Genomic DNA, 26438 nt, shown 5'->3' with positions numbered 1-26438 from the left:
TTAAAAATAAAACACTAACAACTAAAATTAAAAGCAACACGTGGATTTAGGCATCACAAACTTATAATGTACAATATGAACATGGATATTTATTTGCTAAAGAATACATTTAACAGAGTAAATTAATGGTTAGTGTTTTTAAAACTTTAAGTGAGCATTAAATGAAACCAAATGAATAATCTTAATAGAAAAATAGGGGAAATTATCTGCACAACTAAACATCCAATATCTGTTGAAATATATCCAATATCAACCAATATTGAAACAGATAAATTAAAAATCTCTAATATTGGCAAATAATTGAGTTGGTATCTATATGCATTAAAGTGCCCCATTATGCTATTTTAAAGGTTTCTAATTTAGTTTTGGAGGTCTCGTACAATAGGTTTACATGGATCCAAGGTCAAAAATCACTTTCTTTTTCTCATAATATACATGGCATATCACCTAATTTCTCAAAAAGTCTGAAAACAGTTTGTTTGAAGATTCAGTTTCTCTAAACTCCTCCTTTCCGTGAGCCTACTATCCTCTGATTGGTCAGATGGCCCAGTCTTTTGTGATTGGTCTACCGCTTACAGCGCGTGTCGGAAATGAAATGCCTGCTACCATATCTGAATTTCAGCTCCGGAGGCTTCTTCAGCACTTAATACACAGTGATACGAGCAGTAATGATGGCGTCGGTTTTTCCATATCAATTCCAGCGTGAGTTCTCTTCTCTGTGAAGTGCATGCAAACTTTGCTGGATTTGCTGGATTCGAAGTGGATTCGCAGTGCTAAAACTCTTAAAGCGCTCTTAAAAAAAGCGTCTTCTAAAAGAGTCTTCACGACATGTTGACAACTCTTCCAGGTCTCAGCTACAACTACAATGCTGCACATACTACTTAAAATGCTGTCTATACTATGCTATTGTCATAAAACCATAGCTAATGTTGCTTTGTTTCGCCTCTGAAGGTTATCAGCTCAATTCGGCTGATTGCATGGACATTCGTTACGACAAATCGGTTGCAGAACACCTGTGCCACAGCTTCCCAGAGAACACCAAACCTACACCCAAACTCAAGGAGTGCAACATGGATCCCTGCCTCGAAAGGCTGGTTCTGTCTTATCGATCTCTGCAACACACTCTCCATGACAAAACACAATGAGTGAAGGATGCATTAGACTTCCTGTGCATGAGCTCATTATAGTGTGGATAATGACTGTGTGACCAAGGGCTAATGGTGTGTGTTTCTCTGCAGTGATGGCTTCAAGGAAGTGATGCCCTATGACCATTTCCAGCCTCTACCGCGGTAAGAAGTTATTTACTACGTGTACAGCATGTATATCACAGCACACTTACTGCTCACAATAGGATAGATATACAAAGGATAGCTTTGTGTTTTTTTGGATGATACAGACACACTACTATTTAAAGGTTGTTTTTTTTTTTTTTTTTTTTTGAGAAATTTACATTTTATTCAGCAAGGACACATTCAATTGTTCAAAAGTGATCAACAAAAGTTGTATCAAAGAATCCAAAAAAAAAAAAAAAGCATCACGGTTTCCACAATAATATTAAGTGTTTTCAACATTGATAATAAATGTTTCTTGAGCAGCAAATCATCATATTAGAATGATATCTGAAGGATCATGTGACACTGAAGACTGGAGTAATGATGCTGAAAAAACAGCTTTGCATCTCAGGAATAAATGACATTTTATTTTATTTAAAATTGTAATAATATTTCACAATATTGCTGTTTTACTCTATTTTCACATTGTTGACACTTTGTCTCCAAAAGTTATCACATTTCATTACATAAAGTTACTGCTCATCTACTAAATTAGTACTTCCTGTATACACTAATACGAACAGATATTTTTGGATAATACTGATGCAGGTGGGAGCAGAACCCGTGGACGTCGTGTTCAGTGTCGTGTGGAGGGGGCTCTCAGGAGAGAAGCGTGGTGTGTGTAGAGGAGGACGTTAACGGTCAGATTGTGCAGGTAGAGGAGTGGAAGTGCACACACTCCCCAAGACCGTTCAGCAAACAGAGCTGCAACACCTTTGAGTGTCCACAGTGGATGGCCATGGAGTGGTCTCAGGTAAGTGACCTTTCTTCCATTTCTGATCACCAATGACCATCTTTAGATCTGTTCTTCAGCCTAGTGAGATGTTTCTGTGTCCTAACTCAAAGGAAAGCACATACTGTAAGTGACTGATTTAGAGGGCCTATTATGCTTTTTACATTTCCAACTTTGTTTAGTGTATAAGGTTGCTGTTTGAGCATGAAAAAGGTCTGTAAATGTACAAAGCACAAAGTCACTCCAAAGGGAGTTCTTCTCTATATCAATAAGCACTGTTTCTGAACTCCTTGAAACGCCTCCATTGTAGTCTTGAGTATTCTTCCAGGAATAAACATAATATTCCTTATTTAAATAATTCCCGCACAGGGTATACACAAAAAAAAAGGGACGAGGCCTGGTTGAGTTGCGTTAGGAGACGACGAGCACATGAACAGCTTTGCCCTGCTGCTGATCAAGCAGTAAAAATGCCCATTCCTGCGCCCAAAACAAGGCATCTGTGGATGAGAGTCCGAAACAATGACTGGTGGGACGTCCTGCTTCACTTCACAGATGATGAGTGGAAGGAGAATATTAGAAGGACAACAACAACAGCTAGTTCCTCACATCATACGTCATTTCTACATCATTGCACATACGCAGTACTTTCCAGTATGCGACCAAGTGTTTACATGTCCTTTCGATCGGATTAGACAAGGTTTAAACCACCCCTAACAATCCGGATTTGGCCAATTCGTTACGATTTCTTGTTCTGACTATGCTAGAAGTCCGATTACAGTCGGATTACTAGTGTCCATGTAAACGCAGCTACTGAAGATTGTCAACCAGTCTGTGCATATATAGGCATAAAACCACCAACACTATATTAGCCAGTGTTTCACTTTCACTGTCCAAGCCCTTTATTTGTATGTGCTTCTCACTTCACTCCTGGTGTACATGGACAGATTCAGTTCAATTTAATTTGTATGGTGCTTTCACAATACGTATTATGTGTTTTTGTATTTGTACTATCCAGTGCACGGTTACCTGTGGCCCAGGTCTGCGGTACAGAGTTGTGCTGTGTGTGGATCACAGTGGGCAGCATGCTGGCGGCTGCAATCCGCACCTCAAACCCCATATCAAAGAGGACTGCCTGGTCCCCGTCGCCTGCCACAAACCACGAGGTAGAAACAACAAAAATCTGATTAATAAAACAGATCTTTTAAAGAGACCCACAATTGAGTGAGATACTATTGGCTACATAGGTCAGCATCCTAACAGAAATAGCTTATACAGATTTGAAACATTCTACATAGGCAGGAACTGCACATGAAACTCATGCGAGATTAAATGATTCCAACTACGTTTGATGTTAGCATTTTGCTAAGATAACAACATGCAGCAGTTATAAACTGCTCTGACCATATATTTCTTCTTAGTTTTTAGCGGTTTTAGCTTATATTAAAGATGTTTTGAAATAATAATGAAAAGTTATTTTGTGACCCCATTGGAATTGTGCTGTTGAGAACCACATCTCTAATAAGCATTGAAAATACACAGCACACACAAATACTGGGTGAATTTTTAAATGGATTGATCATTTCTGAACTCTTTTCAGTATTAAATGAAATTAATATTTCTTTCACCGTTTTCACTGATCTTGTCACAATGCATTTTTGTGAAGTATACATGTACATTCAATGCTGCCTTCTTTCTTTCAAAGTGCGCCTACCTCAATATTGTGATTTATTGTAGCTGGTTATTTTCTTTAGTTTCAGGCTTTGAACTTTCTACTGAAGAATGTTCTGCCTTCAGAAAAAAGAAATGGTTATTAAATCTGGAGCCAAGGCCACTGATAAAGTGAGCAGTCACTGTTAAGTGCCATTCATCTACTAATGAAAACTAACATTGAAACATTGATATGATTAAAATACTTGTTTAGAACTTATTTGCTTCAGAGAAGCATTTCAATTAGAAGTCTGTTCCAAAACTTAATGGTAAAATTATGCTGCTCTCTTAGAAAACCCCATTTTGCACCATTGCATCTGTCTATCACAGAGAATGTAATGAGAATGTGCCCTGAAAAGATGATTGACTGCAGGAAAGAAATGTTTATCATTAATATCATTTGTATATGATTAAGGTACAGAATTCCCGTCTGTCTAGATAGTCTTCCAAAATGCTCACTTATGAGGTTGCTGCCTATGTAGGCAGTTGGCAGTGAGGAAGCTCACCAGACTTGGAACACAGCCAAAGTGTTCTCCATTAGGCAACAGTCAGTGTCTGCAGCTGTCAGAGAGGAGAGTGGAGTGTGCCACAGACAGACGCTCATGAAGTAATGTGTGATCTGAATATGAAATTCTCCTTAAGTGCAGACAGACACTCTGAGCTCATCAAGAGTCAGTCACGGTGTGTTTTAGAGCTGTTTCTTGCTGTGGAGTTAATTAATTCCTGATACTTGTCCTTGTCTGTCACTTTATTTTCCTGTCAGATCTCTATCGCTTTTTTTTATTTGAGTATTTTTCTCTGTCTTTCCTGTAGGAAAAAAGCATGAGAAGTGAAATCTGTTTTGATAGCTCATTATGATCTCAGTTGTTTCTCCTAGCCACCCGTGGAATTAAGAAACAATGGTTCAGTGGGGTTCCGTATAGAATCCTAGGGTTCTTGACTTCTTTGTGCCACAAAAGGTTATATATAAGAAGAAATGTCTTAAATGGTTGCATACTATTTTAATCTTTAGCAGTTTTTACTAGTGATAAAGTATTTTTACGAGCTGTTTATTCACAAAATTTTATTACAATTCTAAATGAATTAAAACAAATTAGATGATCCCATGATGGGAACCTCTAAAAGGTTTGATATATGAAGTGCCTGACAGAACCCTTCAAGTTTCTACTACTAAAATTCCCTTCTTCGTATTGGAGATTAATTCAAGTTGTTCAATTTGAGTCAATGATCCACAATATGTCCGTAAATATATATATATATATATATATATATTAGGGCTGTCAAAAGATTAATCGCGATTAATCGCATCCAAAATAAAAGTTTGTGTTTAAATAATATATGTGTGTGTACTGTGTATAATTAAATTTGTATATATAAATACACACACATGCTTGTATATATTTAAGAAAAATGTGTCATTTATATATAAAAAATTATATTTATATATAATATAAATTATATATAAATATATACAGTATATGTATGCAAATATTTCTTAAATATATACATGCATGTGTGTGTATTTATGTATACAAAATAATTATACACAGTACACGCATATATATTATGTAAACACAAACTTTTATTTTGGATGCGATTAATCGCGATTAATCTTTTGACAGCCCTAATATATAAATATATATATATATCAGTATTTTAACGTCTCCTTAGACATTTTTTTTTCCGTTTTATTCTTAGACCCTTTGCGCTATATAATTCTGTATTTCTTGTTTTAAATTTTTTTGTTCTTAAACACATTCATAGCCATAATCCATTCATTAGTAGTAGTAAAAACAATCAGAATTTGTGTCACTTTAAAAAATGCATTGTTCAAAACAAAAAAATGACATTAACATTATTATTATTATTTCCTAAGCAACTGAGAACTCTATGCTACTTCTGCTCAATAACATTTCCATCTTTGTCTCTCCGTGTGACCATGTCTTTTCTCACTTAAATGTTACGTAATGTTACGTCTTTTTGGCAAGACCCACTTTTCATAAAGTCTTGTGTAATTAGTTGAAGTGATTTGTCTGAGTACATGAATAAAATGTACTTCTTTTTCATTCCAAGTCATGCCAAACATAGTCCCGTCTGCTCATGAATCAAACTCCCTTAGCCGAGACGGAAGACATTTGAGTTCAGGCACGATTTTGCCACATAACAGGAGGTGTTTGTCATCTCGACGTCTAACACTTTCCTCCTCACACGTGTTTTACATTTACAAGCTTTGCTTAAATCCTCCAAATTTTCATTGAAGGAATAATTCACCCAAAAAAATAGTTCACCATCATGTCGTTTCAAATCTAAAGAGCAGTTTGAAGATTATTCAGAATTTTCCCTTTTGTGTTTCACTGAACTAATGAAATGGTACAGGTCGGGAGTGACATGAGAGTAAGTAGTGTTTTCTTTTTTTAATGAAATACACTACTGTTCAAAAGTTTGGAGCCAGTAAGTTTTTTTTATTTTATTTTTTTATTAATGCTTTTATTCAACAAGGACGCATCAAATTGATCAAAGTGACAGTAAAGATATTGATAATGTTACAAAAGATTTCTGCTTCAAATAAATGCTGTTCTTTTTAACTTTGTTCATTAAATAATCCCGAAAAAAAAGTTTCACGGTTTCCACAAAAAGCAGCACAACTGTTTTCAACATTGATAATAATAATAAATGTTTCTTGAGCACTAAATCAGCATATTCAAATGATTTCTGAAGTATCATATGACACTGAAGACTGCTGAGAATTCAGCTTTGGCATCACACGAATACATTACATTTTAAAATATTTTAAAATAGAATACTGTTTTTTAAAAATGTAATGCTATTTCACAATGTTATCATTTTACTGAATTTCTGATTAAATAAATTTAGCCTTGGTGAGCAGAAACGACTTCTTTCAAAAACATTGTAAAAAAAAAAAAAAAACATCGTACCAACCCCAAACTTTTAAATGATAGTGTGTTCCTCCTTTAAATGTAATATCAGCTATGCAACAGTGCCAAAATTCAAGAAACCTTAATCACAAACATCTGTATGCTTTTTTTCTCCCCCTATAATTCTCTACATATCAATCAATTCCACACTTAACTCAAGCCTGACATGCTTGTAAAAACTCAGTGGGTTGAAATGACAGAGGCTCCATTGCCTGCTATTTCACCTAGACCTTCCCGCACGCCAGTCGTGAGGATGTCTGCCATCAGAGAAACCCAGAAACCCCAAATCAAGAGCCAAACCCTGAGCCCTCGGCATGTTCTACAGCAAGACTTTACTGCTGAGCCACATTCACCAACAGCTGTGATAATCCAGTTCCAGATCAATAAATGGTTGCTTGCATAAATATTTGGTTGTCACATGGAGATTTATGTCTAGCTTTATTAGCAGTGTTTGGGCTGGGGGGCTGGGGAGAAGCAGCCGGGTTCAAACTGGCTCTCTAACCTTCGGTAAGACACATGACCCAGTGATGGTCCTACAGATGTTCATAGGAGGAAGGGTTTCTGGTGAAATTTGAGTGTCCCTCAGCACTGATCTTGCGCTGATTTGGCTTACTTTATCTTTTTTTCATCTTTTATCTGACACTTTCATCCAAAACAGTTTACAGAACACTTAATGCTGGGACAATCCTCCTCGGAGTAACCTAAGGTTGTGCATCTTGCTCAAGAGTATATGATAGTTTGTGGATCACCACTTACAGGGTTTGAACCATCAACCTTTTGGTTACCAGCCCAGATCTTTGATGTTTATTCCACACCACCCTCAACTAATCGCCTCTGATTAGTAGCCAAGTACCGCTTTTTACAGTTATGAGCCTCAAAAATGTCAAATTTGAGCTTGAATTCAATGTTTGGCTAGTGTCATATTCCCTATGAAAAAGAGCAGCTTATGTAGTGTAATGGATGCTGGTGTGCTAGTGTTCCCATCAGACTTCTTAACTAGCTTAACCAGCATGTTTTGCTGGTAACAAACATAAACCAGCTCAGACCAGTATGGACATTCATAATGTTATAAACTGATTATCTTGTAAAGGTTATCTTTTGCATTTTTGCTAAGACCAGACTTGGCAATTTCCATGTTTGTCAACAGATTACGGTTACACATGAGACTAAATGCTCTTTTTGATACATGCTTACTTGTTTAATTAACAGAAACATTGATTAATATTTGTATGTTTGTGTGTGTATTTGTGGCTTTCCCAGAGAACCAACCTGTTGAAGCGAAGCTGCCCTGGTTGAAACAGGCTCAAGAGCTGGAAGAAACCAAAGTAGCTTTGGAAGACCCAACGTGAGTTATTTTTATGATGTTATAGTGTACATTAAATGGTCACTAACACTCTATTGCTTCCTTTCTCTAGGACTGGAGGATTCACAGTATATTTACACTGGTTTGACAATATCAAAATAAGCAACTTGCACTTTTCTTAATGTTTCTGTAAGAATCTTTCAATTCTTTCACTTCAATGAAAGGTTAGATTTTTGCACAATTTTTGAGTGAAAGATCAAAAGGATAAATAATGCACATTTATTTTTTACAGCCATCTTTGAACACATTTAACAGGGGTGCCAATAATTCTGACCACAACTGTATATATAGTATACTAGTATACTTTTAGTCCAGTTTAACACATTTTACCTTGTTTAAATCCATTCTTCATAATTCTGCAGATTTTTCCAGAGAATCAGTACAGAAAATGCGGAAAAAGTCTGCAGATTCCGTCTGGGCCTAGCTACAAGTGTCTGAATAAACATATAAATCAGTCTTTTCTCTTTTATAACCAATAATCCACTGAACCATAAATCCTCAGGTATCCCAAGACAGTCTCGCCACATTCTGTGCATTACAACTCAATACAGTCATGTATTTTACTTTGATTTTATATTATTTTTTATATTACTCTGAAGTATTCTCGACCTGCAGAGATGAATCTTTTCACCTGTTGCTCAGGATTTCTGGTGACCTCACGCTGTCAGTAAAAATGCATTTTACCAAGCTCAATTCAACCAGAACTGGACAAGAAGCAGGCTTCATTAGCTGGTTTTTCATCCGAATAAAACGGCCACTGAAACCCGAGTTGAGGGTGTCTACGTTCTGACCTCTATGTGTCCAGTTTCCTTTCATTACTTAAACAAGGCCCCACGGGCCACTCTCGCCTCCTGTTGTGGTATTATTAGAGTTTTCCCCCCTCTCCATCTCCGAAATCATACCCCTGTTAATAGTTGGCAGGGGAGCTTGATGGACCCCCCAATACCCCCACTGAAAGCCGCGAACTGTGGGCTGCCAGCATCCAGACAGCCACTGCTCTCTGCGGTCTACCAAAGGCATTTATCACAGAGACTCATAAAACAAGAAGAATGAGGGGTGAAAGTGTTTAAAGGTTTTCAGAAGAGCCATTGACAAACGCTTCAGTTCATATGCATGCGGGGGGTGGGGGAGATCTACCGTTTGTCTGCAAACCCTTCTTGAATTACTCACTTTAGAGGAGTATATCACTCAGTGATAGCAGCACTTCTTTTGCGTTCTGCTCCATCACTCGTGTAACTAAATTTAGGGTGATCTAAGGTGGCATGCACCAGGGTTCAGTACTCGTCCCTATCTTAAAGTGATCCCAGTCCACTTTGCTGTGGAATTCACGGCTGGGCGCTTGCCTCTGTGATTTAGGTGGTTGGATTTTATGGGTTGGATGTAGTTGAAGAGTCTCACGCCACATCTTATCCCTGCTTAGATAAAAGTGGAAGAGACCCTCTGAGGAAGGACTGTTGTCTTCCTGAACTCTAATCTTGAGATTAGAACCCTCCTGAGTGCTATTCACTGATATACACGCTCTCAGAGACACACCCACATATGATCACATACTTCTTCCTAGGGAAAGAGGCCCATGACAAACTGTAATCACATGAATGGCTTGTAACTACTAAAGCTATCTAACTACTATCATGGTGGAGCAACATTGTTAGGGAATATTGCTGAGTATCTTAGTAAAAAAAATTGGCATGCTAGCTACCTGAATAATACCTGATTAATATGAATAAGAATGCAAGAACTTTATTAAGAATTTAATATTTAATAATTAAATTATATGTATTCATTTATTTAATTTTAATTCTTAATTCAACTACATTATATTTATTTATTATAGTTATTCATATCTGAAATAATATCTGAAATAAATAGTAATTTAAGAATTCAAAGGAAGAGATTGAGTGAATCCAACATAATATGAGTGTTAAATTTATAGACATTTAAATCCTAAAATGTCCCCTTGGCTCTATTCCCAGCATGCACTGGGACATAAATAATCAATATGGTGTTGTTGATTTTGTTGTGCCGTAGCCTAATATATTGTGATATCAGGATAAGGTTGTTCCTTTAGTTAAAATGATCAGTTAGTTGATAGTTACCCTTGTTGTGTTTCTTGTACCAAGCATTTGAGGTTTAAACAAAACTAACCTCTAGTTATTTAAAATGCATTTTAAATGATTCACCTTGACTCATTCTAATTTATAAATGTTGTTTTTAATTACAGTAAAAAAAAATGACAGTGTATCACGCAAGTTTGATTTAATGTGGCGTTTCATTCAAAATGTGTCTTAACACAATTCATAAAGTAACATGAGAATGTGTTGCGTTTTCAGGATTGCCGCAAAGGAAGTTATGGCAGACATTTTAAAAGCACTAACAAAAATGTACCAAATGGGCTGTATACACTTGTACAGTACAACGCTCATCTCCCTGAAAAAACACAAGCCTGTTTTCTCAATCACATGAGGTGTTCTGACATCATAATATTCCCTGAATGACACCCCTACATTAGTCCAAACATGACATGTTAGGGCTTATGTGGAATTACAGATCTCATAAACTTTAATTCCTTAAGCCTGGAAAGTGTTTAGACAGTGGGCGGCATGAGGTGTGCATTGACACCCACTCCAGGCGAACACATTTCCACAATACTTAAATACTTTTACAGATACGTGCTGCACATTTGTCTTTTAGCTGCATTTAATGACAGCAGGGAGAAGTGTACACAAGGTACGAAAGCTGTCTGTGAAGCATGTTCATCATAGTCCTCGGGTTTAATGCAGTGGTGGTAAAAAACATGTCATACTTGTATTCCTGAGTCCAATTACACACAAATCACGCGAGCTATGAATTTCAACAATATTTTCCAAAAGGGTAATTTTCCATTCGCCAGAAATATGGAAAAATCATTTTGTGGTTCATTAGGAGACCCTGCCACATCTATTTTTATGATCACGTTTATTTTAAGTGTGGTTGACTCTTAAATATCAAAGTCTTTTGATCCATGTTAACGTTATATTTATCAATATAACTTGGTATTATTTTGAAATCAATTTGGTTTTCATTGTTATTATAGCTATTATAGTACTTGGGTTTATTGTTATAGAAAGGATTAGAGACAGTGTTTAAAGTTTAATGGTCTTTATTTTTCCAACAAAGCAATCTGATATAATGAGTAAAACACAGCTATCTTAAATTATGGCAAGCAAAAAAAAAAAAAAGAATATATGTACACACACACATATATATATATATATATATATATATACATATATATATATATATATATATATATATATATATATATATATATATATATATATATATATATATATACATATATGTATATATGTATATATATATATGTGTGTTTAAACACTTTAAACACTGTAAGCAAAAAAAAAAAAAGAATATATATATATATATATTCCCTTATAAATATATATATAAATAAAAAAAAGTTTGCCGTAATTTAAGATCTATATATTAGATTAGATAATATTATCTTTTTCTGTCATTATAAACATGTATAATGAAATTAGGAAGTACTTCCCTTAGTGCCGGATTATACAACAACACAAACAATGTTATATACAACACAAATATTAAACGTATAAAACAAAAATAATCAATTTGTAATCAGTTTTAAATATTGCACTAATAAGAAATATATTGCACTACAACTGAATTGCAAAATGAAGAATGAAAAAAAGAAAAATAACACCCCGAGACTTTATATGTATATGTATTTATGTAGCAGAGAGGGATCAGTGCATTATACTGTTGTCAGAAACATGTTACTGCATTTAAACTTAACATTGACCAACAGTTTTGGAGATTTTAGTTTTTGACTTGCCATAGAAGGGTTTGATTTGATTCAGCCTGATTCGCCAAATTTGTTTTTGCAGTTAGTGAGGACAACACTATAGCATGACAACATCTCCTTTTAAATCCCTTAATATTTGTGCTTGTAAACTGGTTGTAAAAATTGCATATCTTTAAAACTGAATCATAATGTGTGTGTGTGTGTGTGTGTGTGTGTGTGTGTGTGTGTGTGTGTGTGTGTGTGTGTGTGTGTGTGTGTGTGTGTGTGTGTGTGTGTGTGTGTGTGTGTGTGTGTGTGTGTGTGTGTGTGTGTGTGTGTGTGTGTGTGTGTGTGTGTGTGTGTGTGTGTGTGTGTGTGTGTGCAGGTTCATCCCGGGTCCGTGGTCGGACTGCAGTGTGTCTTGTGGTCCGGGAGTTCAAATGCGTCAGGTGAAATGTAAAGTATTGCTGTCTTTCACTCAAGCTGAAGTCGAACTACCTGATGAAGAGTGTGACGAGGACAAGCCTCCCATACAAAGGACCTGTGATTCAGGCTCCTGTTTAGCATCTCCAGACTCATGGCGACCCCTGAAACCCCAGCAGATCCCTGATCAGCAGGACTACGCTTGGGAATACATGGGCTTCACTCCCTGCTCTGAATCATGTGCTGTTGGTAAGTCTCCATGAATCCCATTAGAGGAAATGTGTTTACTGTCCAAATAGCTTTTATGCACATAACAATTTCTTACTGCTAAAGAACTAATTTAGATTTTTACATGTCCAGCTTTCCAGATGTAATCTAAAATTGCTAAGAGAGCAGATAGTGATCAGCCTGTGCTACAAAAAAAAAAAAAAAAAAAGATTTGAAATACTCCCCTGCCAAAACCCTTGTTCCTCACAGTGTTGTTTTGCAGGGAAACAGATGGCTGTTGTCAGGTGTGTGAGCACCTTGAAAAAGGAAATTGCCGAGGACACACTCTGCAATGGCTCCAAAGTTTTGCCTTCCTTGCTTCGCATCTGTAACCCTCAACCTTGTCCACCGAGGTACGGTCCAAAAGAAATCGCTATGGAAAAATGTATTTGTTGCAAATTCTGATCTGTAGATGTGTCTTAGGTCTTTACTTCAGTTAAGTCTCTTTTGATAACATTTTAAAAACATATTTTAAATCTCTCCACAAGACTGCCAGACATAAGTCTGATGATAAAAAAAAAAAAGTAAGCACACAACCCTCTTTAACAATAAGTATGCACAATAATAATAGTCATTGCCTTAGCAAACGCCACTAATTCATTCTTTCAACTCCAAATGTGTTTGTCAAGGAAAGATGTTGCGTGCAAAAAAGGCAAGTGTGGAATAAAAAAACCTATGATTCATCCAGCTCCTTAACAAGGAGCTAAAATTGAACCTGCTGGCCTAGATTATGTTCAAAGACCAAATTCAGATCGAATCTTAGTAGCTTGTCAGGCCACTCTGAAAATAAGGACATGTGATGAAAATAATGTGATTTCCTGTTAACTGACCATTTGCCAAAAAAAAAAAAAAAAAAAAAACAGGACAGCTGGGTTTTTAGAGCAGTGCATTATGGAATAAATGACTTTACTGGATCTTTCATTTGGCTTTTTATGTACTGCGGCTCAGAATATTTCAATAGTTAATATAATGGACAAAAGCTTGATTGTTATCTCAGATTATATGGGCTGTATTGTTAAAATTTGAAATGCCTATAGCGTTTAAGACATATGATCGCTTTCATATGGATCTTTCTGATCTTGATTGTGATGGAATGCCAGCGATCGTAAAGTTCAAAGACCATAGCAATGTAACTTCATGTTTTGCATTACCATACACATTCCATACAATCATATTTTGCCAAATCATAAACATATTGCTTTTGATTGTGGTAAGGAATATTTTTGGCTTTTTTGTATTAAATGAAACATGGAATGAAAATGCAGCCTATTTACTTTATACATATTGCTTGATCTAATTGTGCAAGATTCATCTGTGGATGTTTATCTGAAAATTTTTCTGTCAAACAAAGCAACTAATAACTTGCCCTCGTCCTTCCTTTTCAGCTGGCATCCCTTAGGCTGAATGGACTGTTGGTTAATGTGAACCACAGTAATGTAATTGTTAAATAAAACTATCAAATAGGCTAAAATCTAAATATTATATGGAAAACGTAAACTTAAAAAACATAAATGAAAATAAGAAATGTTGCCTTGCCAACTAAATAAGTTTTAGTACTAAAATGACTAAAACTAAAATAATGTAAAAAAGTATTATTGCTACATAGAAAAATTAACAAAATTAAAACCAATGAAACCGACACTAGCACATAACAAAAGCACTAAAACTTTAACTAAAATTAAAATGATAACTGATAATATAAAAATAAAACACTGGTTAACCAATTGGCATTGCTTTAGGCTACTGTTATAGGTATTGGAGCCAGACCTTTTCGGAGTTGTGAGATTCAGTCCATTACCCGGCGCTTAGCGCTTATTAATGATATTAATGGCTCTGATGTCTCTGTAGTAGTTAAACACGAGATATAACTCATATTGTTTATATCTAATGGGCCATCTTTTTAAGTGTCATAACTTTATACATATATTTAACTCTGTACCGTTGCACTAGAGCGCTGACTTTGTACGTTTGACTAAATTGTTTGATCGACTTTATTTCCTATTGTATAGATTAATATACTTTATACTAATACTTAGGTATTACTTGGGTATAATTGTATTATACTAATACCATTATACTGAATTATAATCATTAAAATGGACATTTACCAAAAATAGTCATGGTTGTGTTTCATGTCATATTTCATTTTATTACATGTGCATACAGTGAAGATAATCAGAGTATATATGCACATATTGCCTGAACCACAAATTAATAGGTTTCATACTTCATACTCAAAAAGAGGCAGATGGGTGTTTTATAAAATATTTAATTTTATTGTAAATATAAATAGGCCTACATTTAACCAGAGTAGCCAGCGCGAGCCAAGTGACGTTATAAAAAAATGCTGCTGTACCATTTGCCGAACTACCAGGACGCAAGTCCGAACTTTTTCCTACTTGGTATTGAGAAATGCCTTTACATTTAGTTCTGACTGCATTGTAGAATCAACTCCATTGACGTCCACTTTTCATGATCCAATCAGTTCCCAATGAAAAAAAAATATAAAAAAATCTTAAATTGGTTACACTTTAATTTGATGTTCCCCTTTAGACATTCTGTTGACTATAAGGAGCATTGCACCTACATGTCAGTTAACTCTCATTAGAGTATTAGTTGAGTATTAGTAGACTGTTAGGGTTAGTAGAATAAGTTGACATGTACTTGCAAAGTTACTTATAGTCAGTAGAATGTCTGTTGGAGGACCATCACAATAGTTAGCAGATATTATGCAGACAATCTACTATGATCTAGTGAGTGTTGGTTGGCATGTGTAGGTGCAACGTTACTTTGTCTAAAGGGACCATCAAAATAAAGTGTTACCCTTAAATTCATTAAAATATCCTGTATTTCACATCAATGTAAAATGGTTTGTGAATGCATGTAGTGTGAGACGTGTGTTTGTGTGTATTCTTCAGATGGGAGGTGAGCGTGTGGAACCCGTGCTCTGTGTCATGTGGTGTGGGGCTACAGACGCGCGGCGTGTCCTGCGTGAGGTCTGTGGCGGGAGACCGCACTGAACCGGCGTCCAGCAAAGACTGTGTGGACACAAGACCTCCAGAACTGCAGGCCTGCAACCAGGTGGCGTGTCCACCGTCCTGGGAGGCTGAGGAGTGGCAAAAGGTTAGTGACCCCTGTGATTTTAGATTATTAATTACTAAAGACTGTGGGCCCTATCTTGCACCCAGCGCAATTGACTTTGTACACCGACGCATGTATCATTCCTATTTTGCACCTGCGCAAAGCGGACTTTTCCCTCCACAGAAGCACGTCGGTAAGTTAGGAAATACACTTGCGCTCCCTGGGCGGTTCAGCGCAAAAAAGGAGGCGTGTTCCAGCGCAAACGTTCCTTCATGCTATTTTGCAGGTTTAGAAAACAATTGCGCCACTAACCAGGAAAAAATAGTTTAAAGTCAGTGGCGCGTTGCGCATGTTACTCATATGCTATTTTAAGGGCGCATACTTGGCCATAATCAATGTAGCGTGTGCACAACGCGCATACACTTTGATTCTCTCATCTACACAGAAGCAGCAGTTTTCATTTTTGCAAATCATACATTATTACGATAGATAGATAGATAGATAGATACATAGATAGATAGATAGATAGATAGATCATTTATTATAAAAGCATACATCTAGCTTACACATTTACCCAAATTATCATACGCCTGTTTAACCGAAGCTAATTTGGGTGTGTTTCTCCATCCCCAATGTCACTTTTCTCTCTTTTACGGCCGTGACGAGAGCGTTGCTCTCCTTGGCTGTGAACCGCTCCTGGCGCGCGCCTGGCAAATCCGCCGTTACAATAGCAATCCGCCATGGAACAAGTGCGCCTGCTCTTAAAGGGAATGTGAGATGACGCTCTGATTGGTTTATTTCACGTTACGCCCAAACCACACCTATGAATAATGAAGCTACTTCAGACCAACCCATTTTAGATTTGCGCCGGACGCAAGACTCATTTATCCCGCCGGGAAAATAGCAACAGTGCCCAAGACCCGCCCACAAAGTTACTTGCGCATTGCGCTTGACACTTGCGTTTCAGATCGTTAAAATAGAGCCCTGTCAGTTTAAATCTGATTTTTGTGTTTGGAATCTGATTATATTTAGCAAGTGTGAACGGCAAAAACGTGCATATAATTTTAGATTTCAAATTCATTTCAATCTACATTCATGTATTTTAAAATCCTATTCAAATCTAATTGAAATCTGTTTCAGTCTGACCACTCTGATTAGATTCTGCATTGCTTTATTGCTTATGTCACTTTCTTGCCATTGCAGAAACAAGGTTGTGTTGTTGTCGGTGTGCAGATCACCCAGAAAATTATAATATATAATGGAATACATATCTGTGGTCCAGTGATGAAGTGTCTTTAAATTTTGAGAACGGCAGAGAAGGCAGCACAAAAAAAAAAGCCATGCGTTCCAGCTTCCTGCGTTTCTGCCGCTGCTTCATTAGACGTAGTAGTCCAGTGTTGCGGCTACACATTATTGTCATATTGTAAGACAACATTTCAAACCCTCCATGTTATTTTTGGCATATGCCCACCAACGCAATGTCATTGCCATAAAAGCCAACACAGATCAGAGCACCAGTTGCGATGCACAGTGTGGACAGTCAGTAATTTAGATCAGATTCCAACCAGATACACAAATAATCAGATTTGGACTGAGAGTGTGAACTTAGTCTAAGAAATCTCTGTAGTATCTCAGTGGTTTCTCCTAGACATCAATGAGACTGAAAGGAGAGACTTTTGTCTAAATGTGTTTATTTTATTAAAATAGCAGAAAGTGCCAGAGACTTACGTAAGCACTAATTCACTTTGTTATTCTTATTGAGAATGTGTTATTGAGGATATTTGATTATGGAACATGATGTGAAATCCTTTTCATAGCTGACTTTCCATCTTTATTTGGCTTTTCTACTGTAAACATCAAGAGTTGTGGTTTATATTCGCTCACATGCTGTGCTCTCTGTGGTTGTAGCATATGTGGGAAAGACTGATGTTGATTTGTTTGTTGGTGTTTGTTTGTTGGTGTTTGTTTCATCTCTGGGTCAGTGCTCTCATTCGTGTGGCAGAGGAACGCAGTGGCGTAAGGTTTACTGTAAACAGAGACTAGCTACTGGAAGCTACCTAAAGTTGAGAGACGAGGAGTGCGCTGGAACCAAACCCGACGTACACAGGACATGCAACAACCCTGATTGTCTGCTGCCTCGTCTGGAAGGCGGAGAGTGGTCCAAGGTGTGTTTCTGCATGTGTGTGTTTCTAACCAAGATTTTTTTTTTAAAGAAGCAAGCATGCATTCAATTTACAAAAGGTGACGGTAAATACATTTATTATGTTTCAAAAGATTTCTATTACAAATAAATGCTGTTCTGTGTGTAAGTGCTTTCTATTCATCAAAGAATCCTGAAAAAAATGTATATCAGTTTACACAAAATTAAGCAGCACAACTGTTTTCAACATTGATAATAAAAAGAAATGTTTCTTGAGCACCAAATCAGCATATTAGTATGATTTTCGAAGGATCATGTGACACTGAAGACTAGAGTAATGATGCTGAAAATTCAGCTTTGCCAACACAAGAATAAATTACATTTATAAATATAATAAAATGAAACTGTTATTTTATATTATAATAATATATCATAATATTACTGTATTTATTGTATTTTAATCAAATATTTGGTGAGCATAATACTTTTTCATAAACTTTTTTAAAAAATCTGACCAAACCCAAACATTTAAAACCAGTAGAAGAGTAAATGTTGTTCCAACACTATAGTTTTTTTCTTACGGGAAATGCAAAAGTAGGTCATTTTTTATCATTTCTTTTCAATTTTGAAGATGTTAAGGCCAGTTCACTTCAAGGACGATAATAATTTTAGTTAATAATAACTAAAACGTTTTAACAATCATTCTAATTCTATGAGAATATGGAAATCCTCACCACAACTATAACGATAGCGACAGAGAAATTATATCGTTGGACTCACTTTCAGAATTATGAACGATAAAAAACATTGCCAGCCGCCAGAATTCATCCTGCTTTAAAGAGCTTGAGTATTTAAAGCAGTAGACAACATAACTGTGCGTGCTTATAATAAACATAAAGTTATTGTGTGTTGGTGTGGACGCTAATATATTTATTGGTGGACAGTAGTTACCTCTATAGTTATCATTCTCTACACCAGGACCATTTGTCCATGTATGTTTGCAGTGCTCTGTGACGTGTGGTAAAGGTGTCCAGCGGAGGGAACCTGTCTGTAGGAGACAGACGGCGTCCGGTCAGCTGGTCACTCTGGACAGGTCGTCCTGCAGTGACCTCCCTCTTCCTCCCCTGATCAGGAGCTGCCGTATGAGCCCCTGCAGCAGTAAGATATTTTATATTCCAACCATCCTTTACCTAAAGTTTACCCGGTGTGGAACCCCATTACGCCTGAATGTATTCTTGTAAATTTAGTGTACTGTAAAATTGTGGTTGTAATTTAACTTAGAACTGACCTCTATTTGATCTTGGTCTCACTATGGTCTCCATACATTCGGATACCAACACAAGGGAAATTTCATAAAAAGATTTCGGGACCCCCTGATGTTTTGAGCTGTGGGAACAACACAATCTTACTTGAGTCTCAAATTTCTCAAATAAATAGCAGGGATCAGTAGGTATCACTTAGCATGTTATCATTGTTCTCATGACACCCATGAACCAATGAACTCTCTATGGTCATATGTAATAACTATATGTGAACATATATTATGAACATGTGAAACTTCCCGAATGGCTTTGAGATGCTTTCTGATTAAAGCTTAATGCTATGGTTCAGAAAAATCGATCTTGATAACGTTTCTTTTTTAAGCTTCAGTTTCAAACTGAATTTGGTTTATTGGTTTGTATATCTTGATAAGGTCCCGCGGTATGGTCCAATAGCCTGTAAGCGGAGAACGTATACTCACATTGTGCCCTCATGTTATTTGTTCTTTCACCTAAATTTTCCAAAGCCCTTCTGTCCCATGTGATTTGACTTCATTGGGTTCGTCTGAACTGCAGAGATTATTTGGGGGATTCAAAAGCAGTCATAACCTCACGCGAAACTAAAGTAATTAGCCCTAACCAATGTTTGAACCGCCTAAACTTCTTCCGTCTCTTTCCACAGAGCACACTCACTCTAGAAAACGTTGCCCTCAGGTCATTGGCCTGAAACGCATCTACATCCAGACCAGACAAGAAAAACGGCTTAGTTTTACCATTGGAGGACGAGCCTACCTTCTTCCCAAGACTGCCGTCATTATCAAGTGTCCTGTGCGGCATTTCCCTAAAGCTCAGATCCGCTGGGAGAAGGATGGGAGTGATCTGACTAGTTCCAAACGTTTGAGCATCACCAAGTCTGGGGCTTTGAGGATCTACAACCTGGAAGCTGGAGATATTGGACTGTACCGTTGCTGGGCCAATCAAGATTCAGACACCTTCATCCTGAAGCTGATCGGATACAATAATAGACTCCTGGAACAGCCTGAAGGAAAGGGTTTGGGGAAGGAAAGAAGTAGGAACTTTCATCCGTACCTCAACAAAGAAGGAGGTTACGTTAGTTCAAAGTGCAATGAGGGGTTTCCACCTGGTAAGAAGGCTCCAAAATCTCGCCCAAGCTGGGTGCAAAGAAACGAGTTCCACCGAGATGATGATGGCCAGCCTAAGGAGCTCTGGGATACTCTTGCTTTGGGGAACTATGCTTTGGCTTCGGGGCCCAGGAGCCACACAGGGGCCTTTGTCCTTGAACCTGCACAGTTCGAGGAGCTTGTGAAGAACATCAGTCTGCTGGCAGAGAGCGGGGATGTGTCGGATGAAATGGCATCGCACCTGATAGGCAAGCTAATAGAGGATTTGGCTGCTGCAGGGCAAGGGGCAACTACAGAGGAAGGCACTACGATGGACAATCATTTAGATAAGACGCCAAACACTTCAGAACTTACTGGGGACATGGCGTCGACAAGAGGCAGTCGAGCGGTAATCATTCGCCAAAGGCATCACGGATCTGACATGACCTTCCAGAGGGATCTCAGGATCCATGTGGGCAGGAACGCTTACTTAACCAATGCCACCCACAGCCTCACGCTGATGTGTCCCGCTCAGGGATTACCACCTCCAAACCTCTCCTGGAGCAAAGATGGAGCTCCACTACAGAACAGCGACAGGTAAAGACAATGATATGTACTGTAGTTGGGGGTTCAATTCAATATTGCAGTTTTTCTCTCTTTCTATTCCTACAGTTATTGGAGGGCTAAGAGTTTTTGATAGTCGGCTTTAAATCCATGTTTAAAGGAAAAACATACATTCTGTGTCATTCCAAACCTGTTATTTTTACATGTAACTCAAAGTTTATGAAAAAGAATGCACAACACACTGTACTGGTACTATATTAGTTTATATTTACATGTATGCATTGTCTGGGATATAAAATCAATAACCTTGATGTTGTAGCGCCATGCTCTACTGTTTGAGTTACAGGAATAGTCATTGTGTTCCACTGAAGTGCAGTTATCAGTTTTAGATGAACTATTCCTGTAAATTTGGCATTTCGTTCCTGCTCAAAATCCAACTACAGTAATGACATAGACATTTTTACTATAACACACCAGGAGAGTGTCTGATTACAAAACTTCTGGAATTCACATGACTTTACTCTATTTTTTTTTCTTTCTGTTATTATCACCGACAGTTGTTTTAGTCCAACGAACATGATGCTGAAAACGAGCAGAGTTCAACTTTTACACCGAAAAGCAATTTTTTCTCTCTTTATAGAAAAACAAGACTCCCTGTGTACCTCTGAGTCCAGCCGTGACTGATCTTGATTGAGCAACCGCATATTCCAAAAGCCTGTTAATCACAAACCCACTCAAATATTCACCTCAAAAGCACCCCAGATCTCACGTTATGCGGTCTGTTGGGGTCAGAAATACTGGCTGTGCTTCTTTCAGTTTCTCTCCAGGGTCGCATTGTGGTCTAATCGTCTACTCTATACTGTTGACTGTTAAATACCGTCATTGAAAACATTGACTTAGTAACTCAGCTTTGTCCAGCTCACGGCCTTAACATAGCCTCCGCCCAGACAGTCGCCAAACATTGTCTGCCCCTCTTCCTGGCGTGCGCTATGGGACCGGAAAGAGACATTGCTGTGCAAACATTGTTCAGGCCTCTTCTTGCAACTTGGGCTTGAAAACTCAGCAGCTCTGAGGTGAATCTTGATATACTGAAGCGCTGTAACTTTCAAGGGTCACTTTTGACTTGAACCGTGGGGTCATTTTACCAAGTGTGTGCCATTTCTAGTTTAACAACGTGGTTTTAAAGTAAATGTTTGAGATTTAAGACATTTTAGGAGATACATTTTTAGTTGCATTGTGACATCAGGTCAATATGTTGAGGTAACAGTGCCTTGTACTGTTTAGAAAGAGAATTTATTGTTGAGATTTAGCCTATACAAATATCTCACAGTTTTATTATATTACATTATATTTAGTGCTGGGTAGTGATTAATCGCATCCAAAATAATATATGTGCGTGTACTGTGTATAATACTTTTGTATATATAAATACACACATTTGTATGTGTATATAATTAAGAAATATTTACATGTATATATTTATACATCATTTATATTTATACATAAATATAAATATTTTATCTATAAATAACACATTTTTCTTAAATACTGTATATACATGCATGTGTGTGTGTTTATATATACAAAATAATCATACACAGTACACACACATATATTATGTAAACAAACACAAACTTTTATTTTGGATGCTAAAATTGCAAGAAAGAGTTGGAAACATGGCTGTGTGGACGTTTTTGCTGATGTGTTTAGCAAAATGTCTATGTTAACACATAGTAGAAGATGACATTGGTTAAACATTGTTACAAATAATTTGTACACATGCTCTGTATAAGGGAGACACAAATGGGACCTGGTTTTGTAAAATGACCCTGCAGATGTTGACTCTGACAGCTTGAATTTATGCTGAATTTTTGTTGCATGCCATATCCATTATCAGATTTTATTGCCATCACATTGTATTTTATTGGTCTTGGAATTAAATTAATTGATTTATGCTTGTTTCTATGATTTTTTTTTGATGCAACATCATCTCTATATCCTGGACAGAACCGATCTCAACTCAAACTGGCAAGCAATAATAATTTTTTTTTTTAGAAATATGAAGTTCAACTCAGGGAAACAAGCTTGTTTTCAGCTATAACCATTTTTGTCTTATTATTTTTTTGGATCAGGCACAATCCTTCTATAATACTTTATTTATTTATTATGCTCAAGTTATTTTGACCACAGTATTGCTCAGAGCTGCCAAATCATTTGCCTCCCACTCTTTTGTTGACAGCCGTGTTTCTGTGCGGTCTCGACTGCATTACTGCCGCTCAGTAACTTCCATCAAAGCTGCGCTGTAGAATGCCACTTGACTCCAAAACCAAATATAACGTCGCTGCCAACTCATGCCAGCCCAGTGCCAACCCAGAATGAATGCGTTCCACTCCTACAGAGTGATATTTACAATTTGATTATGTTATTCTTTTCTCACTGCAGGTATTGGGGACATTTTAAAAACCGTCTGGCTGTACGGAAACCGTTCCAAATTACAGTGTCAGGTTTTTTTTTTTTTCATTGATGGGAAGAAACAAAAACGATCTGTTTGTCTCTGTCTGTCAAGATGTTCAGGCAGTTTGTAAAGGTAATAATTTGGTAGCGTTTTAATTATTCATTTGTATTATTTCAGTGTTATATTCACTATCGATCAAAAGTTTGGGGTCAGAACGATTTTTTATGTTTTTGAAAGGAGACTTTTATGCTCACCATGGCTGCATTTATTGGATCAAAAATACAGTAAAACGGCAGTATTATTATTACAATTTAAAATAACCATTTTTTATTTGAATATATCTTAAAATGTAATTTATTCCTGTGATGCAAAGCTGAATTTCCATCATCATTACTCCAGCTTGATCGTCACACGATCCTTCAGAAATCATTCGAATATGATGATTTGATTGATTCATCAAAGAATCCTGAAAAAAGGCATCATGATTTCCACAGAAATATCAAGCAGCACAACAGTTTCCAACATTGATAATAATAAGAAATGTTTCTTAGGCAACAAATCAGCATATGAGAATGATTTCTGAAGGATCATGTGACACTGAAGACTGGAGTAATGAAACGTGTCCTGTGTAATGACAAGCTCCATGGAGAAACAGCAGCTCTGTGTGATAGCGTATATCTCCATTCTCCTCCAATCCGCAGCTCCTGTGGCGATCATGGCCCCAGGGCCGTCTCTGCTGTTGCGCTTACGTAGCGCTTCTTATTTTTGGCCAAATGTGAAGCAAAACACAGGCGAGGTGATTGACGTTCACAGACTCTAAAGCTGTGTGAAGTCTCACCCTTTCGTGCCCTTTTATTCAGATGTGTCTTGGCACCACGGCGATGCTCTAAATCAGATCCTAACAAGGTTGATTTACTCCTAGAGCTGTGAACTGGAAATCACACTCAAACCAGTGCAGTTTCTGCTCTGCTAATGGTATGATTGATATTTAGATGAAAAATTTACTTTTAAGGTAAGCACAGTGTTGGGTAAGTTTCTCTAAAAATTGCAAGCTACTAGGTATATCTTCAACAATGTAATTAGATTACTGGACTCTAAAAAGTGTTGCATTACTTATTACTAATTACTTTCTAAAACTCATAACAACCTCATCTGGCTGTACAATAAAAGGATGAAACCGCTCTTTTAATTCTTTCAAATAAAAAATATAAAATAGCATAAATTATTCTTGACCTGACCAAAGTAATTTAAAGGGAGAAGGTTACATTTACAAAAGCGTACATTTTAACATTAGACATTACATTTTGATGTTAAACCCACTATTGTTTCATGCAGAATTGTTCTATAGTCTATAACATGGATGTCCAATCCTGCTCCTGGAGGGCCACTGTCCTGCAGAGTTTAGCTCCAACCCCAATTAAACACACCTGAACCAGATAATCAAGGTCTTACTAGGCATTCTAGAAACTTCCAGGAAGGTGTGTTGAGGCAGAGCTAAACTCTGCAGGACAGTGGCCCTCCAGGACTGAGTTTGGACACCCCTGGTCCAATAGTATTTAATGCAATTACATCAGAAGTAAATGTAAAAGTTTAGTTTAAGTTTTTTCGTCTCATATTTATTTCGGCTTTCCATTAAAAAAAAAGAAGAAAAAAGACGTTTTTATAGTTTTATTTTTATTTTTAACAGTACAAACACTGGTTCTGCCCTATCTTCCTCTTTCTACAATAAATATGTCAACACAGGAACACTACAAAAAGTTTTCCAGTAAAAAAAAATGTGTAAACATCAGTAAAACAAGATATATTTACTTGAGCCACAATATGTCTCAAATTAAGTTTGTATGAAAGAAGAAAAAAAAGCAATTATCTGAAACTATCTGCATGCAAGTTCTTATTATTTTCTGTTCCAATTTTTCCAAAGACGTCTTGTAATGATTATTTTTTTCATTAAATGTGGCATGTAAGTGAAGTGTAGGATAATGTTTGTGATTGTGAAACAATGCCGCCATTGTCCCGAAGTTGATTTTCCGCACACATTTGTGCCTGTGATTCGGCCCAGACGTGCCATCACACTTTAGATGATATCTTTTCTTCGATACTTCAGACATGACTCAGCTGGTGTGTTTTTATTAGTGGGTCTGAATGAGTAGACTTTCATAAGATGTGTGCTGGATGGGATACAATGCACATTTTGTGCCGGTGTCCCTTTGTGGGTTTGGGTGGGAGCAAACGGAGAGCTCGCTACACCCTGGAGGTTCAGCGAGGAACAGATCCTGACTTTCTTAATCACTCTGTCTCTGTTCCAAAACACAGAGAGCTTCCATGCTGTGTTCTGTATGCATAGGCAACTGGCTTAAAAGGCAGCATCCTTACTGAAATCTGAACTTTTGAACATCCTTTTCATAAAGAATCTGGAAAATACGAAGCAGCACAACTGGTTTCAACATTGATAATAAGAAGAAATATTTCATGAGCAGCAAATCAGCATATTAGAATGTTTTCTGAAGGATCATGTGACACTGAAGACTGGAGTAATGATGCCGAAAATTCAGCTTTGCTTTTTTTTCTTTCTAGTTTCGAAAACAAAGACAGATATTAAGCTGATACCTTCTTTGGTGTTATAGGATCAGTCTAAGAATTTAAAAACTTTTTGCTCTGGAGGCCCACTAGACTTCACGAGTGTCAGATGAACTCCCTGAGCCGCACAGCGGCGTCTGCACAATAAACACTTTAATCAGGTATATAAACACCTCTGAGGGTTCATCACATTCACTCTGATTGACTCTTCTGGGATTCCTGATTGCTGTAGGAGATCACGTGAAGAGCGAACCAGAAACAGAAAAGTGGCAGAGCCCGAGGGAAGCTTGTGATTGATATACAGGAAATAAGAGATTGAACCAGATCTCGACCTGATCCGATGGTGTGGCTGTTGATTAAAACACAATCGTGGTGTGTGTTTTCATTGAAAGGGCACAGATAGGTGCATTGAGCTCCTGTGGTTTCACTTCTGTTATATATACAAACTAGCTGTTGTTTTAACCCAGATACAACCCGGTTTAAGTGAGTCTCTAATTGTGTAATACTACATACGTACGTGGTTAGGGGAAATGCGATAAAACGGTAGGGTCCACGGCTCTATCATTGGAGAAAGCGTAACAGTCAAGTTGGAGCATGTGTGACTTGATCACATTAAGGCCCAATCCCAATTCTATTTTAGAGCCCTTCGCCTACTCATAGGGGTGAAAATATTCCCCTA

At 37.2% G+C, this 26438-nt stretch overlaps 1 protein-coding gene across 1 annotated transcript in view; it reads left to right on the top strand.

The window, feature by feature from the left end:
• The window catches only part of adamtsl3 (ADAMTS-like 3), a 181719-nt gene that overhangs the window by 129680 nt on the left and 25601 nt on the right, over window positions 1-26438 (top strand). Inside the window, exons 11-21 of the mRNA XM_081358718.1 lie at window positions 952-1090; window positions 1239-1289; window positions 1881-2085; window positions 3080-3227; window positions 7968-8052; window positions 12258-12544; window positions 12786-12915; window positions 15481-15685; window positions 17626-17808; window positions 18788-18941; window positions 19725-20760. Coding sequence (XP_081214844.1) covers window positions 952-1090; window positions 1239-1289; window positions 1881-2085; window positions 3080-3227; window positions 7968-8052; window positions 12258-12544; window positions 12786-12915; window positions 15481-15685; window positions 17626-17808; window positions 18788-18941; window positions 19725-20760 — 2623 coding nt within the window. The remainder of the gene's footprint in view (window positions 1-951; window positions 1091-1238; window positions 1290-1880; window positions 2086-3079; window positions 3228-7967; window positions 8053-12257; window positions 12545-12785; window positions 12916-15480; window positions 15686-17625; window positions 17809-18787; window positions 18942-19724; window positions 20761-26438) is intronic.

The sequence above is a fragment of the Scardinius erythrophthalmus genome (genome assembly GCF_964197995.2).
Source record: "Scardinius erythrophthalmus genome assembly, chromosome: 2".
Classification (NCBI taxonomy): Eukaryota; Metazoa; Chordata; class Actinopteri; order Cypriniformes; family Leuciscidae; genus Scardinius; species Scardinius erythrophthalmus.
This window is presented reverse-complemented; position numbering and strand designations above follow the sequence as displayed.